The sequence below is a fragment of the Nelumbo nucifera genome, chromosome 1 (genome assembly GCF_055504915.1).
Source record: "Nelumbo nucifera cultivar China Antique chromosome 1, China Antique-T2T, whole genome shotgun sequence".
Taxonomy (NCBI): Eukaryota; Viridiplantae; Streptophyta; class Magnoliopsida; order Proteales; family Nelumbonaceae; genus Nelumbo; species Nelumbo nucifera.
The window spans coordinates 127,440,548-127,459,149 of NC_142649.1; the positions used below are offsets into that span (position 1 = coordinate 127,440,548).

The window sequence follows — 18,602 nt, forward strand, 5'->3', positions numbered from 1 at the left end:
GAGAAATCTGGCACGGACGACTGCTCGTACTCTATCTTGATGTTGTCTTATTTTGAGGGATGTTGCTCTTTGACACGTGGGATTGAAATTCGAGGCATAAATATTGGGTTTCTTTCACCGCCCAAGCACTGATCATCAAAACCTCTCAAACAATTCGAAAAAAAAAAATCCAAATTGATGATTCAGGCTGCATTCTTGTGGGTGATTCACATTTTTATTTTTCATATAATTATTTGGACATAAAGAGGAGAAAACGTTTTTTGTGTGGTACTTCCAGTGTGTCTATCAGACATGAGATGAGAGAGACCGGAGTACCTTCGATATCGTTAGTGCCGATGGAACTTGGAAGAGGAGGTGCAGGGGTTAGGGTTACATAGAGGTCGAGAGACTGAGAGCATGAGCGGGAATGGAGAAACTTTTTCGTTTTGGGTGAATCCACACGCGCTGAGTGGGGAATACGTGTGGAAGGCACGCAACGGGCTTTCATTGTGTGGGACGTTGTTGGGGCACCAAGGTTGTGGGGCGTAGATTCAAACTCTACTGCCCTATGCCTACCTAGAGGTGTAAAATGGGTAGTGCTGGGTTGGTATGACACGGCCCGCGGGCCGTCTTGGGCTGTGCCTCCTTCCCTTGGGATACTTTTGGGGGTCGGCCTGGCCCAACCCATGGCCCAAGCCCGCATAGGCCCATGCTAGGTCGGGTTGGGCTAGTCCGTGGGCCGAGCCATGGCCAAGCCGGGCCGTGGATCGGGCCAAAGTTATTTATTTAAAAAAATGAAAAAAAATTAAAATTTTAATTTTATATGAATTTTGATGTGTACAATTGCGTATATATACAATAGTTAAATAAAATAGTATACTAAAATTGATTTATTTTATTTTATTAGTATATTATATACTATATATTATTATATAATTATAATTTATATAATATATTATATATATAAATATATATAAAATATATATGGTTCGTGCTGGGCCGCGGGCCACAGGCATCATGACACGACCCATCGGCCCATACAAATTGTGTTGGGCTGCGGCATAGCCCATGGACCATCAGGCCAGGCGGCTCAAAATTGTGTCGGCCGCAGGCGATACAACCCAATTTACAGCTCTAGGCCTCACTGTATATGTTCACATCAGCTCTATATCAGAAGTCCGGATCTGCTGACCACAAAACACTCACTGTGAATCTTTTAATGACCTATTCATGGACCAGGTAACTCGACGACCCAACCCAACCCTAAATTGGGCTTGGTCATAATTTTAGGCCTGTGGGCTTGAGCTTGAGCCTAAAGCATCGGGCCTGATTTTTTTTGGGCTGGGCTCAGGCTTTCTCAAAAAAGTCTGACTCGGGCCTGAGCTCGACATGATACTATATATTAAATAATAAAAAAAATATATTATATAATATTTTTTTCTTTTGCCCTTCTTTTTTTTTCAAATAATAGTGAGATGTTTATTGTTTTTGAGTTTTAAATGTTTTTAATATAAATAAAACACTTTTTATTGAATAAAAAAAGAAAAACTTCTATTTTCGAATTTTTAACGGATTCGGGATTGAGCCTGAATGTATTCTATTATTCATAAATAGATAAAACCCGACCCGGCTAATGAACAAGTATCACTCTCTCTGTATCCTGTATACAGCGATTTACCACTAGATGATGATTAGACATCCACGTGGCCAATTGTAATGGGCAGCTAAAGATTCGCTTGCAGGACGAGGCGATAACTGATAAGGACTGGCCTGTATTTCCTTCCGTTCACCGCCTAAACCTCACACTCAACTTCTGTTCCTCTGTGTGTGTGTGTGGAAACAATGGCGCTCTACGCACCTGCGATTGCGAACCAATCGAAGCTCTGTAACGGCTCTCGCGTCTTCCCCACCGAAACCATAATCGATGGGAGAAGAAGCAGAAGAAGAGGCAGTTCTTTTGTACAGATGGCGTCTCCACAAGTATCGACCAGCTTCGGTGGAAACATGGCTGCGTTCGAGGAAGGAAAGCTGGAGCGTCCCAGGTGGGTCGGAGAAACTCCTCTCTCCCGTCTTGTGGGGGCTCTCATCTCCTTCAGGCCTCTATTTTCAATCATGAAGCTCGGTGCCAGACAAGTTCTGATAAGGCAGGCTACTCTTCTCATCCTTTGTTATTCTCATGAATTTTAGATCACATAATTAGGATTTTACAATTTGGCATTTCTCACCAAAAATTAATAGGAAATTTTGAATCTCTGTGGGAGGAGCAGTACTGCTGAGAAGACGAACATTCCATGGCGGAAAATGACGGAAGAGATTCTGGATTCGGAGGTTTATAAGGAGTTGGATAGCATCCAAGACTCCTCTGTCGTATATCCCGACTGTAAATATTTTTCCCATGCCTTTTTTTGAACTATTAAGTTGGCACGTGATTTGCATGTAGGAATTTTTTATGATGATAATGATGGTAAATAATATGTTTCCAAAATTTTGTATAACTTTTTTTTTTATGTTTATCTATCTATAAAATTCATTCTTATTTGTCACATTTATTTTTGTTTAATGATGAATATATGTGCCCAAATGTTTCTACAAAATTGTTTGCATTTTTTATAATTTTGTGTGTTTTCATTTTTCAATTATTATTATTATTATTATTATTATTATTATTATTATTTAAGTATAACATCAAGGGTTAACACATTTTGTCTTAAAAGGTTGAATTGTTGACTTGCTACATAACACAATTCCATTTTAAATTTGTATTTTATTTCTATCATCAATAAAAGCAATCATCACACTTATTTTTTTAATATGGTTCATTAATATAGGATTCAATGAAAAAAATGAGAATTAATACATTAAATATAAGGCTTAATTAGAGGGAATTGAATGAGAAGAAATGTACTAGTTCAAATTATATTTTGTGCCCTCACAATTAAAGAGGGTCCAAATTCTAAGATAGGGGTATTCTAGTCAAAATTAGGATTCAATAAATGTTAATAGGAGTTAATATCTTAAACATAAGATTTAATAAGTGGGATTTGAATGAGGAGAAATGTGGTTTTTCAGTTTACATTTTTGTATTACAATTAAAGAATGACCAAAGTCAAACTTTGGGGTATTTTAGTCAAACAAAAGTTCCATACTCTCATTCACACTTTTAATAGTGGTATAGATTTCTGATTTTTATAAATTTTCCGCAAATTCTAGGAATGTGGTATCCCCTGATAGAGCTGTTTAACTTCTTGTAACGGGATGTGATACCCGAAAAACTTATAACCAATCAACTGGCATCAATCAGGTGCAAGGGGATTCCTTTCAAACAAAAACCCTGCACTGTGGGAATAACCGCATAGTGGGTTCCGCATGGGGTTTTGTTAAAATGCACGGTGGATTTTGATTAAGCCTTTCTGGCATTGTCCCTTTATGGTTTGACATATTAACTTGATTCTACCCTCACCAATCACTCCTAACACAAATTATACCTTGGTCTAAAAGAAGGCAGGGAGTGCACATGGCCATGCAGAGATCGGATCAGTGCTCACAAGGCTGTTCTCACACCGTTCTCATAGCTTTTTACATCTGTGCATTAGGAATATCTTCGTACTTGTATGCTTTTTTCATGGGGAGACATTTCCAATGCAAAGCTGCAAGGGACTGTGCGATCGATGTGAGGACCAAATCCGATTTCGTGCACATGATACGAGAAGAGTATTTTTGGAATAAAAAATACCGGATTCGTGTCCTTTCAGATTTTCTAGTCGTTTTTACAGATGGAAACACAAACCGTACAAAGGTTGATAAGGAAAGAAGTTGCAAACTAGGGGGGGAGGTGCTTAGTAAAACACAAACTAAAGTATTGGTTTTAGTAAATACATGAAATTTAGGTGTGTAAACAAATGAGGTATGTATTTGTCAATGTTTTTCCAGTTGAGGGGTGCACTTAAGGAATGCATAGTGACCATTGTTGTGCCTTGAATTGTTGCGGCATGCTCCATGATCCGAACCTGAATACATGGAGAAAAGCCTAAAGGGGAAATTTTGGGGTTGTTTGGTAATGTGGCTCAATAAAGTGTTGGAGAGTTTCAATTCATTGGACCCCACTGTGGAGTGGTTGAAACCACATCACATTCTGAGAAGACATTCTACACCCTTGTGTGGATGCTTTAGATGTTTTTGTCAAATAAAATTTTCTATAAAGTATCTTGGAAATTTATTGCACGACTTTACTTAAATAATTGTATGTATATTAGCATGGATTATGGATTGGAACATGAGATTTAATTGTGAATGATAAATTGCGAGATGACTCAATTCAATTCATACTATAATGTGGACCTAATTGATCTACGTCTCAAATGAATGCTTTTTTTCACCATGGTGTGGATCGGAATGAATTGAACCACAATTTTTTCCAATGAACCACGCTACCAAATAACCCCTTCATTAAGGTTTATCATGGATGTGGAGGGCTTGGGCCTAGCCCACTACTGACCTCAGGAATGCAGGGACAGTAAAGGGTGTTAAGAGTGTATAGGGTGCCAGGGTTTGTGAGGTGCTAAACAGCTATTATACTCCATTGTTTTGCTGTCATAATGGATTTATGCTCCTCTTGTAGATGTAGGCTCAAGGCAAATCACATTAAATCTTTGTGTGCTCTTGAGTTGCTCTGTTTTCTGTTTAGTTTTTTCCTTGTTTTATCTATTGCCAATTGTTTCAGACCTTGGGTTAGTCATATGAGGTAGTTTTGGTTTGTTTCGTTTTTTTTTTTCTTTTTTTTTATACATATCAAATTATCAATGGATTTGGAATCTGTGCTCTTTGAACAGATTATTTGAACCCATTCCATGCATATGATGAGGGAAACCTTTCCTGGTTGGTAAGCACTCAAACTAGTCTGTTGGCTTATTACTCGTTTGATTCTTTCTGCTTCTGATATCTGAAGATGCATCATGCATCTTTCTGAAACAAAAATGACTTAGGCATACCTAGGTACTTCTGAAACGTGAAGTAACATATCTGATAGAAAGAAAGTGGCAATATTTATAGACAAATGTGTTCCATTGACAGGCTGCAGCAGAAGCAGAAGCTGCAACTATGTCAATTGCGAAACGAGCAGTACCTCATACTTCTTCAGTGGATGAAGCATATGAAATAGTAAGAGGAAATTGGCTTCAAGCAATTGAACAATATTATCTGCAACACTCAAGCAATCCAATGATGAAGGATATCTTAGATGTTGGGTGCTCAGTTGGTGTAAGCACAAGATTTCTTGCTGACAAGTTTCCTCGGGCCAAAGTAACTGTAAGTCTGAATCTTCTTCTATATGAAGTTTTCTAGGAGAAATAAAACCCTTTTCTATGGTGTATTGGCGTGTAATGCAACAATGATATTTATGATTGAAGAAATTTCTTAATTAAGGATATTTCTTGTTCATGTTTTACTGACATTTAGGATATTTCTAGTCATTCATTAGACTGGAGAACTCTTCATTTTCAATTCAATTTAGGAGATAAAATATGTTTATATATGAAAGAGCAGTTTTACCCACATGTCTGATGAGTCACACACTCGAGTGTCCCATGCTCAGAAACTTGCTTTGAAGCTATTAAAATTTCCTAATTAGAATCATTTGTGTGAATACATTTCTTGTAAGGAGAAAGTTGTCCTGGTACTTAAAACAAGATGGATTGAATCCTGTACTTATCCAAGTGCTTTTCAATCCAAAGCTGCAGCTGCTACAGTGTTTCATCGTCATGACGTCATTGATAAACTTTTATCTATTATCTAATATTTACTTTGTACAGTAGATGCTGGCATCTTCAATGAGCTTCTTAGATTCTTCTTTTTTTTTTCCCAAATGAAAGTTGGATCTATTTATTCTTGGATATGACTTCTGTCATTTGACTCAGTAGTAAATTCCAAAATGCTTTTATTCCAGTGAACTCCATTCTTGTTAAAAAATGCAATAGCATGAAGTAGTAGCTAGGGAAATTTCAGGTTATACCCTATAGAAGCTCAATTGGTTGAAAACTTGGTCCTCAACCCTGAGGTTTCAGGTCAACTTCCAGATTATACACAAAAATAAATAAAAAGGTACTGGCACTAGCAACTGAATGACTAGGAGATCTATTTTTCTCAATTATCCATGACTCGAGGAAATACAGTTTCAGACTGAGTTGATCACAAAAAGTTAAAATCTAGTACTACTTACTGATCACAGCCTTACTTTTCATATACCATCTCTTAAACTTGTTGATGCTATTGTTATAATTCAGGTCTGCCTTAGAGTTCGGCCTGATTGAGTTCAGTTATGTAGAAGAAGAAAAAGTGATAAAGAAAGAGAGAAAGAGAGAAGAGAGAATTCTGGTTCGAACTGAAAGAGTCAACTTGATTTCTCCTAGTCGGCCAGTAAGTATTTATATTATTATTAAAACATAACTGAAAAGACCTATGTGCCCTTACTTAAGTTAAGAGCACATGTTTCAACACAACATTACAGATCAGCAACATCAATCCAGGTATAAAGATAGAAATACCCCTACGCTAACACTCCCCCTCAAGCCTTTTGTAGTATATGATACCCCTACGCTAACATCAATCCAGGAGTATATGATATATACTCACCAGCTTGTTACATATGTAGTCCACTCTTCCCCGACTCAAGCCTTTTGTAAATAGGTCAGCCCACTGATTTCCTGTATTAACATGTGTAGTGTCTAGTTCTCCATTCAGCACCTTCTCCCTCACAAAGTGACAGTCAACCTCAATGTGCTTGGTTATTTCATTAAACACTGGATTAGAGGAGATATGAACTGCAGCCTGATTATCACAATAGAGCTTCATTAGAGTGTTAATGTTGTACCCTACTTCCTGTAGAAGGTTCCTTAGCCACACTAATTCACAAGCGGTATGCGCCATAGCCCTATATTCTGCTTCTGCACTGCTTCTTGCCACAACCGTCTGCTTCTTACTTTTCCATGTCACCAGGTTACTTCCCAGAAACGTGCAATAGCCTGTAGTAGACCGCCTATCAGACATAGAACCGGCCCAATCAGCATCAGAATACCCTTCTATTTCAAGTTTTCCCCCACTCTTGTATATCAAACCGCGATCCGGGGCCCCTTTTAGATACTTCACAATTCTCAGAACTGCATTCCAATGAGGAATCAGAGGTTTTTGCATGAACTGGCTTACCACACTAACTGCAAATGAGATGTTTGGTCTGGTAATGGTTAGGTAGTTCAGTTTGCCCACAAGTCGTCGGTATCTGACAGGGTCTTCAAACACTTCACCCATATTACTGCTTAGCTTGGTATTTGTGTCCATGGGTGTTTCAGCTGGTTTGGCACCCAACAAGCCTGTTTCTTCCAGCAAATCAAGCACATACTTCCTCTGGCACAGGTTAATCCCATACTTGGATCTTGCTACCTCTATCCCCAAGAAGTATTTCAGTTTACCCAGATCCTTTGTCTGAAAGTGATCCTGCAGATAAGTCTTCAGCCTGTCAATACCAATGTTATCATTCCCAGTAATAACAATATCATCTACATACACCACCAACAGTATTTTTCCTCCCGGAGAGTCATGACTAAATACAGAATGGTCAACTTTGCACTGTTTCATGCCAAACTTCTTTACCACCTCACTGAACCTACCAAACCATGCTCGAGGAGACTGTTTAAGCCCATATATAGCCTTCCTTAGTCTGCACACCTTACCATCCTCCCCCTGAGCAACAAACCCTGGAGGTTGCTCCATGTAGACCTCCTCGAGTAAGTCACCATGCAAAAAGGCATTCTTGATATCAAGCTGATATAGTGGCCACTCATACATGGCTGCAAGAGAGATCACAACACGAACTGACCCTATCTTAGCAACCGGTGAGAAGGTCTCTGTGTAGTCAATGCCATAGGTTTGGGAGTACCCTTTTGCAACTAATCATGCTTTCAGACGTTCAACACTACCATCAGGCAGATACTTAATCGTATAAATCCACTTACAACCAACAGCTTGCTTCCCAGGAGGAAGAGCAGTGAGGTCCCAAGTATGATTATGATGAAGGGCTGAGAGTTCTTCTTCCATGGCACGGCACCACCCTGGAGAGGCAAGGGCTTCCTGGACATCTTTAGGAACAATAACTGATGATAACAAGGTAACAAACTGGCGATGGGAAGCAGAAAGGTGAGTAAGAGAAACATAATTAGAAATGGGATGAAGGGTGCAAGTACGTTTACCTTTCCACAAAGCAATGGGTAGATCAATCTCAGATGCTAAGTGGGGGTCTGGTGCCAGATCCGTCGACGGAGATGTAGCCGGAGGAGTAGTAGCTGGTGCACGTGGGTGATGTGTATACACATGACGAATAGGTGGGCGTTCAACAGGTGGTGGCACCAGAGGCAAGGATTTGGTCACGACTGGAACAAAGGGAGGAGGATCGACAACGGGAAGTGAAAGAGGAGGAGGTGATGAGGAGGAAGAAGCATCACCAAACCCCAAAAAGAACGGAGTAGACTCAAAGAAACTGACATCAGCACACACAAAGGACCGTCGAGAACCAGGATGGTAACACCTATACCCTTTCTGGGTCCGAGAATAGCCAAGGAAGATGCACTTGAGAGAACGGGCATCAAACTTGTCGTTCCCAGGACCCAGATTATGGACAAAACAGACACACCCAAAAACTCTCGGCGTAAGAGGAAACGAGACAAAGTGGGAAACAAGACCTGAAACGGAGACTGACCATCAAGGATGAACGTGGGCATCCGATTAATCAGAAAGCAAGAGGTAAGCACTGCATCACTCCAAAAAGGTTTGGGAACATGCATGTGATGCATTAGGGATCTTGCTGTTTCAAGGAGATGGCGATTCTTTCTCTCAGCCACCCCGTTTTGTTGTGGGGTGTAGGTACACGAGGTCTGATGTATAATGCCGTGTTGGTCCAGGTATTCCTGAAATGATGAGGATAAATATTCGCGGCCATTATCAGAACGAAAAACTTTGATGTGGGTACCAAATTGGTTACGAATTTCAGCATAAAATTTTTGAAAAATGGTAAACAATTCACTTCTTTCTTTCATTAAATAGAGCCACGTCATCCTTGAAAAATCATCCACAAAAATGACAAAATATCTATATCCATTATATGACATTACTTTATAAGGACCCCAAACATCTGAATGAACTAAAGAAAAAGGACTCGACACACGATTATCAACCCTAGAACTAAAGGGAACACGATGGTGTTTCCCAAACTGACACGACTCACAATCCAAAACAGAAAGCTGACTCAATGACGGAACTAAGGACTTCAAGACTTTGAGCGACAGATGACCAAATCGGCAGTGCCACTGGAGAGGAGAAAGAGATGACTGGAGAGCTGTTGAAGTTCTACCACCACCACCGTCAAGATAATACAGTCCACCTGCTTCATGCCCCTCCACCAATCTTCATCCTCGTCTTGAGATCCTGAAAGACACACATAGAAGGATAAAAGGTAATGGAGCAGTTAAGTGATTTGGTCAGCTTACTAACAGACATAAGGTTAAAAGGCAATTTAGGAACATACAGAACTGATGAGAGGGATACAGGATCTAGGTCAACATTACCAACACCACAAATTGAGGATGTGGAACCATTAGCAAGGGTAACAGATTGTGATGTTGAGCAATGAGATAAGGAGGAAAACACACCTGGAGTTCCAGTCATGTGATCGGAGGCTCCAGAGTCAATGATCCAGGGATTGGGTGTAGATGCCAGACAAGCCATACCTGAGTGAGCAAAAGTCGCCGTGTTTTGCTGTGATTGGATAAACCTCTCATATTCATCACGGGGAACACTCACCATCTCCTTCATGGGACCATCTGTGGATGTAGGAGGCAACTGGTCAGATGAATGATTCTCCTGTCTAAAGCTGGAACTTGAGTCACCGGTTGCGGCATGATTGGCCCAGGTTGAGGGAGGACCATGTAAATCATAACAATAGTTGATGGTATGTCCATCCATACCACAATGAGTGCACTTCCTCGGGCCTGAGCTACGCCCTCTACCACGGGCTCCCCCTGAATCTCTGCTTCCAGTACGACCACCACCACGATTATAAGTAGACCCACCATTGCCACTTCGGCCATATGCAGAACCACTACCAACACCACGGCCAGACTGAGCTCCCCGAGCTCCACCTCTACCACCACGGCCTCTCGATGTAGCAAAGGCAGATCTATCTGAGATATTAGAGTTCTCAGTAGATCCGATAGAAATCCTCCGAAGTCGAGCAAATACCTCTTCTAGGGACGGAAGAGCTGATCCCCCTAATATCTGAGCCCGTACTGGTTCATATTCAGACTTTAGTCCCACCAAAAATCTAGTCACATCAAGCTGCTCTCTCTGTTGTTGCTGAATCTTGACATCAGAAGTGAGAGGATGATAGACATTCAACTCATTACGTATGTTCCTCATGTTGGCATAGTACTACTCAAGACTTTGATTGCCCTGTTGCAGATTAAAGTACTCTCTTGATAAAGCTGATAAACTTTGGTTGTATTGTCCTGCCCCGAATACAATTTCTTCGCATGGTCCCACACATCTTTGGCAGTATCAAGGAACATGAAGTTCACACTAATCCTGGGTTCCATACTGTTCCACAACCATGTGATGATCTAAGCATCCTCTTGCTCCCAGTCTTCATACTCGTGAGAGTCAGAGGAGGGTTTTTCCTCTCTGATGTGTTTTACCTTCTTCTTTGCCTTCAGAAAGACTTCAACGGATTTAGCCCAAGGCACATAATTCTCCCCATTTAACTTAATGGAGGTCATCTAAACATTCAGGTAGTCTGTAGGCACCATCACACTAGGTTTATAATCCTTATTGTCTCCCATTATGTTATCACCAATTCTGCACACTTGCTGAATTCTATTATCACTGAGATATGCACACTACACACCACTAGGTCACACCTGTCACACTGATTGCAGCACCAATTGTTGCTGGAATGTGTGCTCTTTACACCACAAACCCTACTCCTACAACTACCTGAAATCTCACCACTATATGATCATATCTCTTCCTTCAAAATGCACAAAGAAACCAGCATAAACCCTAGCTCTTACTGGTCGAAACCCTAGCAAATGGTCTGAAACACACCTCCTATTTAATCCATAACAGATATCATGCACTGAAATCCCTTACCTTATCGCTGAAGTAACACCCATGCGAGCAGGAGAGCAATCCACACACAACAGCCACACACAGTTCGGCCCTCGATTCTTCCTCTACTAGGAGAGGGCGATCTCAGAAATCATAGCAACCGACCACATACGACCTGACTGGAGGCATAGAGACCCCCAAGGGAAGAGGGCGATCACTCCTTTTCATCCCTTTCCCTTATCTCCAATCGAACACAGAAAAAAAAGAAGAAAACCCTAGATAGGGTGCGCAGAGAATGAACTCTAGGCAAGCAGAAATCTAGGCAGATTTAACCTAGCTCTAATACCATGTTATAATTCAGGTCTGCCTTAGAGTTCGGCCTGACTGAGTTCGGTTATGTAGAAGAAGAAAAAGTGATAAAGAAAGAGAGAAAGAGAGAAAGAGAGAAGAGAGAATTCGGGTTCGAACTGAAAGAGTCAACTTGACTTCTCCCAGTCGGCCAGTAAGTATTTATATTATTATTAAAACATAACTGAAAAGACCTATGTGCCCTTACTTAAGTTAAGAGCACATGTTTCAACACAACATTACAGATCAGCAACATCAATCCAGGTATAAAGACAGAAATACCCCTACGCTAACAGTTATAACTACAGGAGTGCAAAGTTTGCCACCATAATATAGCAATATTCGAACATTATCACAAAAAGGTCATCTCAATTAATGGCATTTTCCTAATTCCTTGTTATTCTTTTCTTTTTTTCTTTAATGCATGTATTACAGGGACTAGATCTTTCACCTTACTTTCTTGCGGTAGCTCAATTCAAAGAAAAGGAAAGAGCCCCAAGAAAGAACCCAATCAGATGGGTCCATGCCAATGGTGAAGCCACAGGCTTGCCTTCAGAATCATTCGACCTTGTTTCGCTTGCTTATGTGGTAAGTCATTGATGAAAAGCTCGAAGTTGTACGAAGAAGATTAAAATGAAAATTTTCTATTTTACTATGTTATTGTTGACTTATTTTGTGTTGTTTTGAGAAGATTGTATGTGAAGACATCTGCATTGGAGATGAACCAAAATGAGTGTATATTCATGACTTGCCTTGTCTATAAGAGTTTCTATCTTTATATTAAAGATATTAGGATACTTGAGGAATTTTTTATGTTAAGATTGGCAGAGGTGTAACTTTCATTGTAAGAAAATCTTATGAAAGAGATTTTAATGGTCTATACTATTATCCTCTTTCCAGTGTTAAAGTTAAGACATCTTATTCACTATGGCCATGTTTGGGAGTGCTTATGTTAAAAATAAGTGCTTATTCAAATAAGCACTTATTTGCATTTGGCACCCAGCTTTTTCAAGTTCTTATTTTTTAAAATAAGCACTTAAATAAGCATTTGTGACTATTTTGTCCTTCATTTTCTTTCAAATTCTCAAAACATACCCTTTGAAAGCACTTTTGAAGAAAGTACTTTTATGGAAGCACTTTTACGAAAGCATTTTTATGAAAGTACTTTTATGAAAGTACTTTTACGAAAGCACTTTCTTCCAATCCTAACTTTAAGTTAGCATAATTTTTGGTTTTACTTCAGTTTCTTTTATGACTCCTACATCACTCTAATCACTATGCTAAGTGCTAACATTATCCTTCCATATACATATTAAAATTGGTTGTTGGATTGGTTAAAATGTCAGTGGCCATATATCATTCTTGGAAGATATGGGTAATATGTAGCTATTATTTGCTTGCATTCATTAATATTCATGCCAGAAGAAATGAACTAAGCCCTACTAAAAGAGTTTCAGAATGAAGGCTGAATCATGACATTCTGCATTCCATATTTGAATTCCATTTTGATTGGTGAGGCAAACCGAATATAATAACCTGGTTTTGTTGCACTCATATTTCCTCCTTTTCTTCAAACAAAGCATGTTGTAATCCTTTTTCAGAAATCTTTGAATTATTTCATTTTCCTCAAATGCCATTACTAGTTCTGCACATAATTTTGGCTGAGCTCCATCTAGTTAAACCTATTTAATTGTTTGTTTGGTATATTTTTTATTTGTTTTGTCCATTGACTTCGAGTTTTTTTTTCAAACCCCAAACCATGTTTTCAGAGACAATTTCCAGGAGCAGTATTTGTGTTTGTTGAAGTTTTGGTTATCTTTTTTCTTTTCATATTTTTGAAAATAATTCATCAACAAAAATGCCATAGACATCTTGCTTCTCTCTTTTCAAAACTCTAAACTTCTTTTTCTTTCTTTTTATTATTTATTTATTTATTTTTTTTTGGGGGGGGACCTATGACCTGCTATTTTACAAAAAATTGTTCTCAGTCAACAACTCTTCAACATTCAACCCAGATGGCTGAACTGTTGACCAGTTTGACTGTTCAGCGGGTTATCAGGTTCTTGTATTATTTTATTTTTTGATGTTAATGACATTAGGGATTGATCCATTGTCTCATATGGTTGAACCACTGATCCATTGATGCAGAGAATAGCAATTCAAGCTACCGGTTGGATTTTAAAAGACTGGTTCTGTTAGGCTTGTCTATTATAGCTTGATGAGTTTGTAATTTGGATCTTTGTTTTGTTATTTCATGGTATCATATGGTTTTCCAATTTCCAAATAGTTCAACTACTATTGTTCTAAATCTCTACAAAAATATTCATTGCAGCTCCATGAATGTCCGAGGAGAGCAATAATAGGCTTAGTCAAGGAAGCATTCAGGCTTCTTCGGCCTGGAGGCATGATTGCTTTGACAGATAACTCAGTATGTTGCTGGTCTCTACATATATTTCAAGTTATATTTCATTTTATACAATATTTACTCCAAATTTAATAATTTCCTTTGCTTAATTTTGCAGCCAAAATCAAAGATCATTCAGGTATAGTCATGTTTTTCTTAAGTTGGTTTTAGTTACTTATTGTAATAATCTGAGATAAAATATGCTATGCTGTTGAAATGGCCTCGATTCTCAAGAATTTTATAAGGAACTAGAAACTCAAAATAAACCAGTCAAGAATAAACAACTGGACAGGTAATATCAAATAATCTTTACATTGAAGAGGGAAATGGCTTGCTAAGAAATTTGGTGCTTCTATTGTGCTCTTCTTGACTGAATTTGCTAGTCAAATTCCTGCCATAACTTCATCGTATAAATTGTTCGATTCTTAGGTTTAATTTATCTTATCCAGGTTTTCATAGATAACTTCCTTTTATACTTCCAAGTTTAGTTAAGAAATGATAACATGCCTATTGGTATAAACCATTGCTACCAATCTCAATGATTTAGCCCTGTGGTTTCTCGAATAATCAAGAATAAACATGCTGCATACTTACTATTGAAAATCACTTCTGTAAGATTAAAATATTGCAATTGCAGTTAGTGGAAACTGTGGCCTTTTAAATTGTCCCTCAACTTGTCAATTCAAAAGTTCAATTACTGGTTAGAGTTTATACCAATTTGATTATTTTAGTCCACTGATATCCATGTAATTTTTGTTCTTTTTTTCTCCTGTCCTTTATTTCATTTGGCTAATCTGAGGTAGCATTATTCACCAAAAAAAAATCTAGGATATCAGTTTAATGAAGGAAAAGAAAAAGTCAAAATTTCCAGGTCAGTAAAGTTTTTAAATTGTTGAGGCAGAGGACAAAAGATTCAATTATAGGGGGATTTATCCATTTATAAGCTTCCTTTGATCTTTATTTATATTGTGATGGAAAACAAATCTATTTTCCTATTTAATGGAGAAATAAAGTAGACATTCTAATGGTGGTTCCAGTGTCAGTATTATCTAGAAAGTTCGATCTTTTATGTCCAGGCTGCATTTTTGGATTATTAATTAGTTTGATCATGTCACTTGATCATTATAATACTATTCAACTGATAGTCTTGTGTTTTTGCTTGCTCTTATTGTAGGAATTGTCTCCAGTATTATTTACATTAATGAAGAGCACTGAACCATTTCTAGATGAGTACTACCTCACTGATCTGGAAGAGACAATGAGAGAAGTTGGCTTTGTGAATGTGCATACAATTCTTACAGACCCAAGACATAGAACAGTTATGGGGATGGTGCCTTAATAATCATCATCTACTCCCACAGAAAATCCATCAGTTGCATGGGTAACAACTGCATCAATGATTGAGCTTTTGTTCTTTAACATGTTACGTTTGTGTAAGAAATTAGCTTGTAAGATATGCCTTAACCTAATAAAACAGTTAAGGCTTGAGGAATTTCCATGCCCTTAGCTACGCAAATTTTGTTTCTTTTTTTTTTTCAATTTTCATTTGTTTGATTCGTTCCTCATTTTGGGAGAAACTAAATTGATTTCTACTACTACTACTACTGTATTTTTTTTGTAGACAAAAAACCGTAACAGAATCTTTATTTCTATTGGAGTAATTCTGGGGCTGATAGCTTTCTGAAAACTATTCATAACTACTATAAAACTCTCAAGATTTTCACCAAGAAAAATTAAGTATGATAACTTCACATGTGGTCTTCACTTGCATAATTTAATTGTGGCTTCTTGGATCTTGGTTTCACTTTATAATTTCAGTTCAATAGAATATCATGTCTGCCCACTGCCCAGTAACCCCAGTTTGGAAATTTCAGGCGCAACAAAGTAAGCACATTAAATGAGCACTTGATAAATATTTTGACAACTGTCAAAAGTGGGTATTAATCTTTTTTAAGGATAGGCCAGGGTATTTTATGGGACAGGTGTCAACAAAATTTTCTAAGTGCATTATTTGGCAAAGGAGCTTTTTTGGGCTAGTTGCGATAAATACAAGACTAACCACAATCGTTGGACCAACATGAGCCTGGAGAATCCATTAGGCGTTAACCTTTGGACGTCACTAAAAGGCTTAAGTATCAAAGATATATAATTTATTAATCTATATTTTGTTTTGGTTCTTTTTGCAGAACAATGAGGTTGGGTCAGTCTCACTGCAGAAGCCAACCATTAAACATTTCCACCTGCATCAACCGAAATGCATTCATCTAAAAGGAATTCAGCTATCTGTCTGACAAATTCCCAGTCACCGAAATAAATGAAAAGTATTTCGATGCTTAGGTGCTTCTCCAAACAAAATTTCCCAAAGCAAGTAATTTCAAAGTGCAAAGAGCATGTCCCAGTTATGATTTAGCAGAGGCCATTGCTCGGTGCAATGACAGATGCCACTTCGGGACAAAACCAGTCCACCCTTCCCAGAACACCCTGTATGGTTGGGGACCAATATTGTGTAATGGGGGGTAATGGCTATGGCCCTTCTTATGTTCAATTTAAGTCTGAAAATAAATTAGAAGGTTATAAATAGAACAAAAAGATAAGAACACACAAGATATATGTGATTTGGTTACATCCAGATAGGGGGTGAGAGATCAATCCACCATCAGAAAACTGAAAAAAATACATACATGTCTATGAACTTGCGTTCATGGTAGAGTGAGAGAGCAATCCACTATATATGAGAAAACTTAAAAATACATGTCTATGAATTTAGCCAACATATCAAAACGTCTGGGTCGTCTCTCCTCAGACGCCTTGCACTGCATCTGGTTATAACATTAGACGGAAGTCACAGAACCCTCTTTAATTTCTTCCTCTAGAGGGTAGCCATGATTATGATTATGATAACAAACAGGACCCCAGAACCCACTTTCCTTTCCTTATGGAAGTAACAGACATTGCTCAAAGACTGGCCCTCTCCTTCTCAAACGTCTCGATGCACTGACTTATGGTTGTGACAATAGACAGAATTCCAGTCCCTGAAGCGCTCGTCCCCATCAAATCTGCCAAAAACGCCAACCCACCAATAAACATGCCTCCAGTGGCTGCAACGATGGGTATGTAGCCATTCAATTCCTTGTGTAAAAGCATCTTTTCACGTCTACTTATCATCGTATGTCGATCCTTGATGAGCTTCTTCGCAACATCTTTAGCAGATGATCCAGAGACTTCAATCCAAGTTTGGGAAAACACTGCACAGAAGGATAGCATAAACCCAATATAGAGCAGAGCACGAAGAGGATTTTCCGCCATATCCGCCAAACTAGTTGGTGCAGTGAAATAGTGAGCAAACCCACCAACAGCAACCAATTCACCATCCGACTCCTCCCATGTACCGAGCATATCAACAATCAAATTTCCATTGCACCACCTCTGTATCTTCTGAAATATAAAGTAAACAGTGGACACGAATGCAGATTGCAGAACAACTGGCATGCTGGAGGCATAGAATAGCTTTACTCGATACAACTCTCCTTCTTGTCCGTAGGCACACTTCTTTGACTTCAAGGGGAAAGCAACATAGAACTCTTGGAGGTAGACAACAATAGCGAAAATGAAGAGCGTAGCCAGCAAGTCCGACAGATGGAATGAAGCAACAATAGTACCTTCGACCGGGGAACTGAATATTTCGCAGATGATCTCCTCGCATTTACTGGTCGCAGAGAAAAGAGAAGTAGCAGACCCCAGGCCATAACCTTTCTGAAGAAATTCGTCCAACAGCAACATAATAACAGTGGCGAGACAGAGTTGACAGACGACGAGAACGGTGTTGAGGACTCCAAGTTGGGCAGGACTGCCATAGGCTCCAGATTGAACGTGCGCAACCGCTAGTCCGACGCCGAACAAGAAACCCAGCAACTTCTTGGCATTATAGAGGAGGATCTGCTCCTCATGCACACGGCTGTCGATCTTGATGATGTTTGCACAGAGAAAGAACTGCATGGCAAGTCTAGATGATGCGATGGGGGCGACGCCGAGTTCCATGACGGTCCCACGAGTCGAAGCGAGAATAGCACGTAACCAGTATAATGGGTCAGCGGCCATTACGGACTGGATGCCGTAGAGAGGAAGCCGGCTGCAAAGAAGATAGATCAGAACCGCCATGGCCGTGTTGATGAGCTTCTCTCTTAAAGGAACTCTCATCTCTGGCTCTTGAACTTCTGGAATGAAGGGAAGAAATGGGGTGACAAGCCGCTGCAGAACCCTGAACGATACTCTTCGTCTTCCTCCCATTTTAACGTGTTATCCAGACTCCAAAGCTTCAAACTGATGAAGTGTGATGAGAAAAACAGACTCTACAAACGGATCGAAGAGATTATTGAAGAGTGAAGAGTGATATAACCGACTTATAAGGACCCGTGCGGTGCACGGGATTTATTAAGTGAGTGAATAACCAAAACTCATAATTAAGGAAAGAATATAATGTTGTTTAAAATAATTAAATCTTTATTTTAATAATTTTTTATAAAAATTATTTATTAATTTAGCAATTTGGATTAATTATATTAACATTTTTAATAAAAATAATTAATTATTAATTAATTACTTAATAAAATAATTATTTTTCTCATATTTTCTAGTAGTGTTCTATTTCATTTATTTTACTTTATTAATGATTAAATGTTACAATTTTTTTTTTGTAAATATCACTTAAATATTAGTAAATATATAA

At 38.7% G+C, this 18,602-nt stretch overlaps 1 protein-coding gene and 1 pseudogene across 3 annotated transcripts; one reads left to right on the forward strand and one right to left on the reverse strand.

Moving 5' to 3' along the window:
* Positions 1–1,761: 1,761 nt before the first annotated feature.
* On the forward strand, positions 1,762–15,537 carry LOC104613100 (uncharacterized). 3 transcript variants are annotated; one of them, XM_088894187.1, is made up of 8 exons: positions 1,764–2,123; positions 2,218–2,359; positions 4,809–4,858; positions 5,050–5,283; positions 11,908–12,060; positions 13,805–13,900; positions 13,995–14,015; positions 15,051–15,537. In XM_088894187.1, exons 2-8 carry the CDS (start codon positions 2,281–2,283, stop codon positions 15,213–15,215), a joined length of 798 nt encoding a protein of 265 aa, XP_088750313.1. In that variant the 5' UTR covers positions 1,764–2,123; positions 2,218–2,280; the 3' UTR covers positions 15,216–15,537. The 3 variants fall into 3 exon arrangements, with proteins under 3 accessions (XP_019055974.1, XP_088750313.1, XP_010279097.1); XM_010280795.3 differs by having other exon boundaries at positions 1,766–2,123; positions 2,247–2,359; XM_019200429.2 differs by lacking the exon at positions 11,908–12,060 and having other exon boundaries at positions 1,762–2,123; positions 2,247–2,359.
* A 1,162-nt stretch (positions 15,538–16,699) lies between these two features.
* Positions 16,700–18,280, reverse strand: LOC104613143 (uncharacterized; annotated as a pseudogene).
* Between the last annotated feature and the right edge of the window lie 322 nt (positions 18,281–18,602).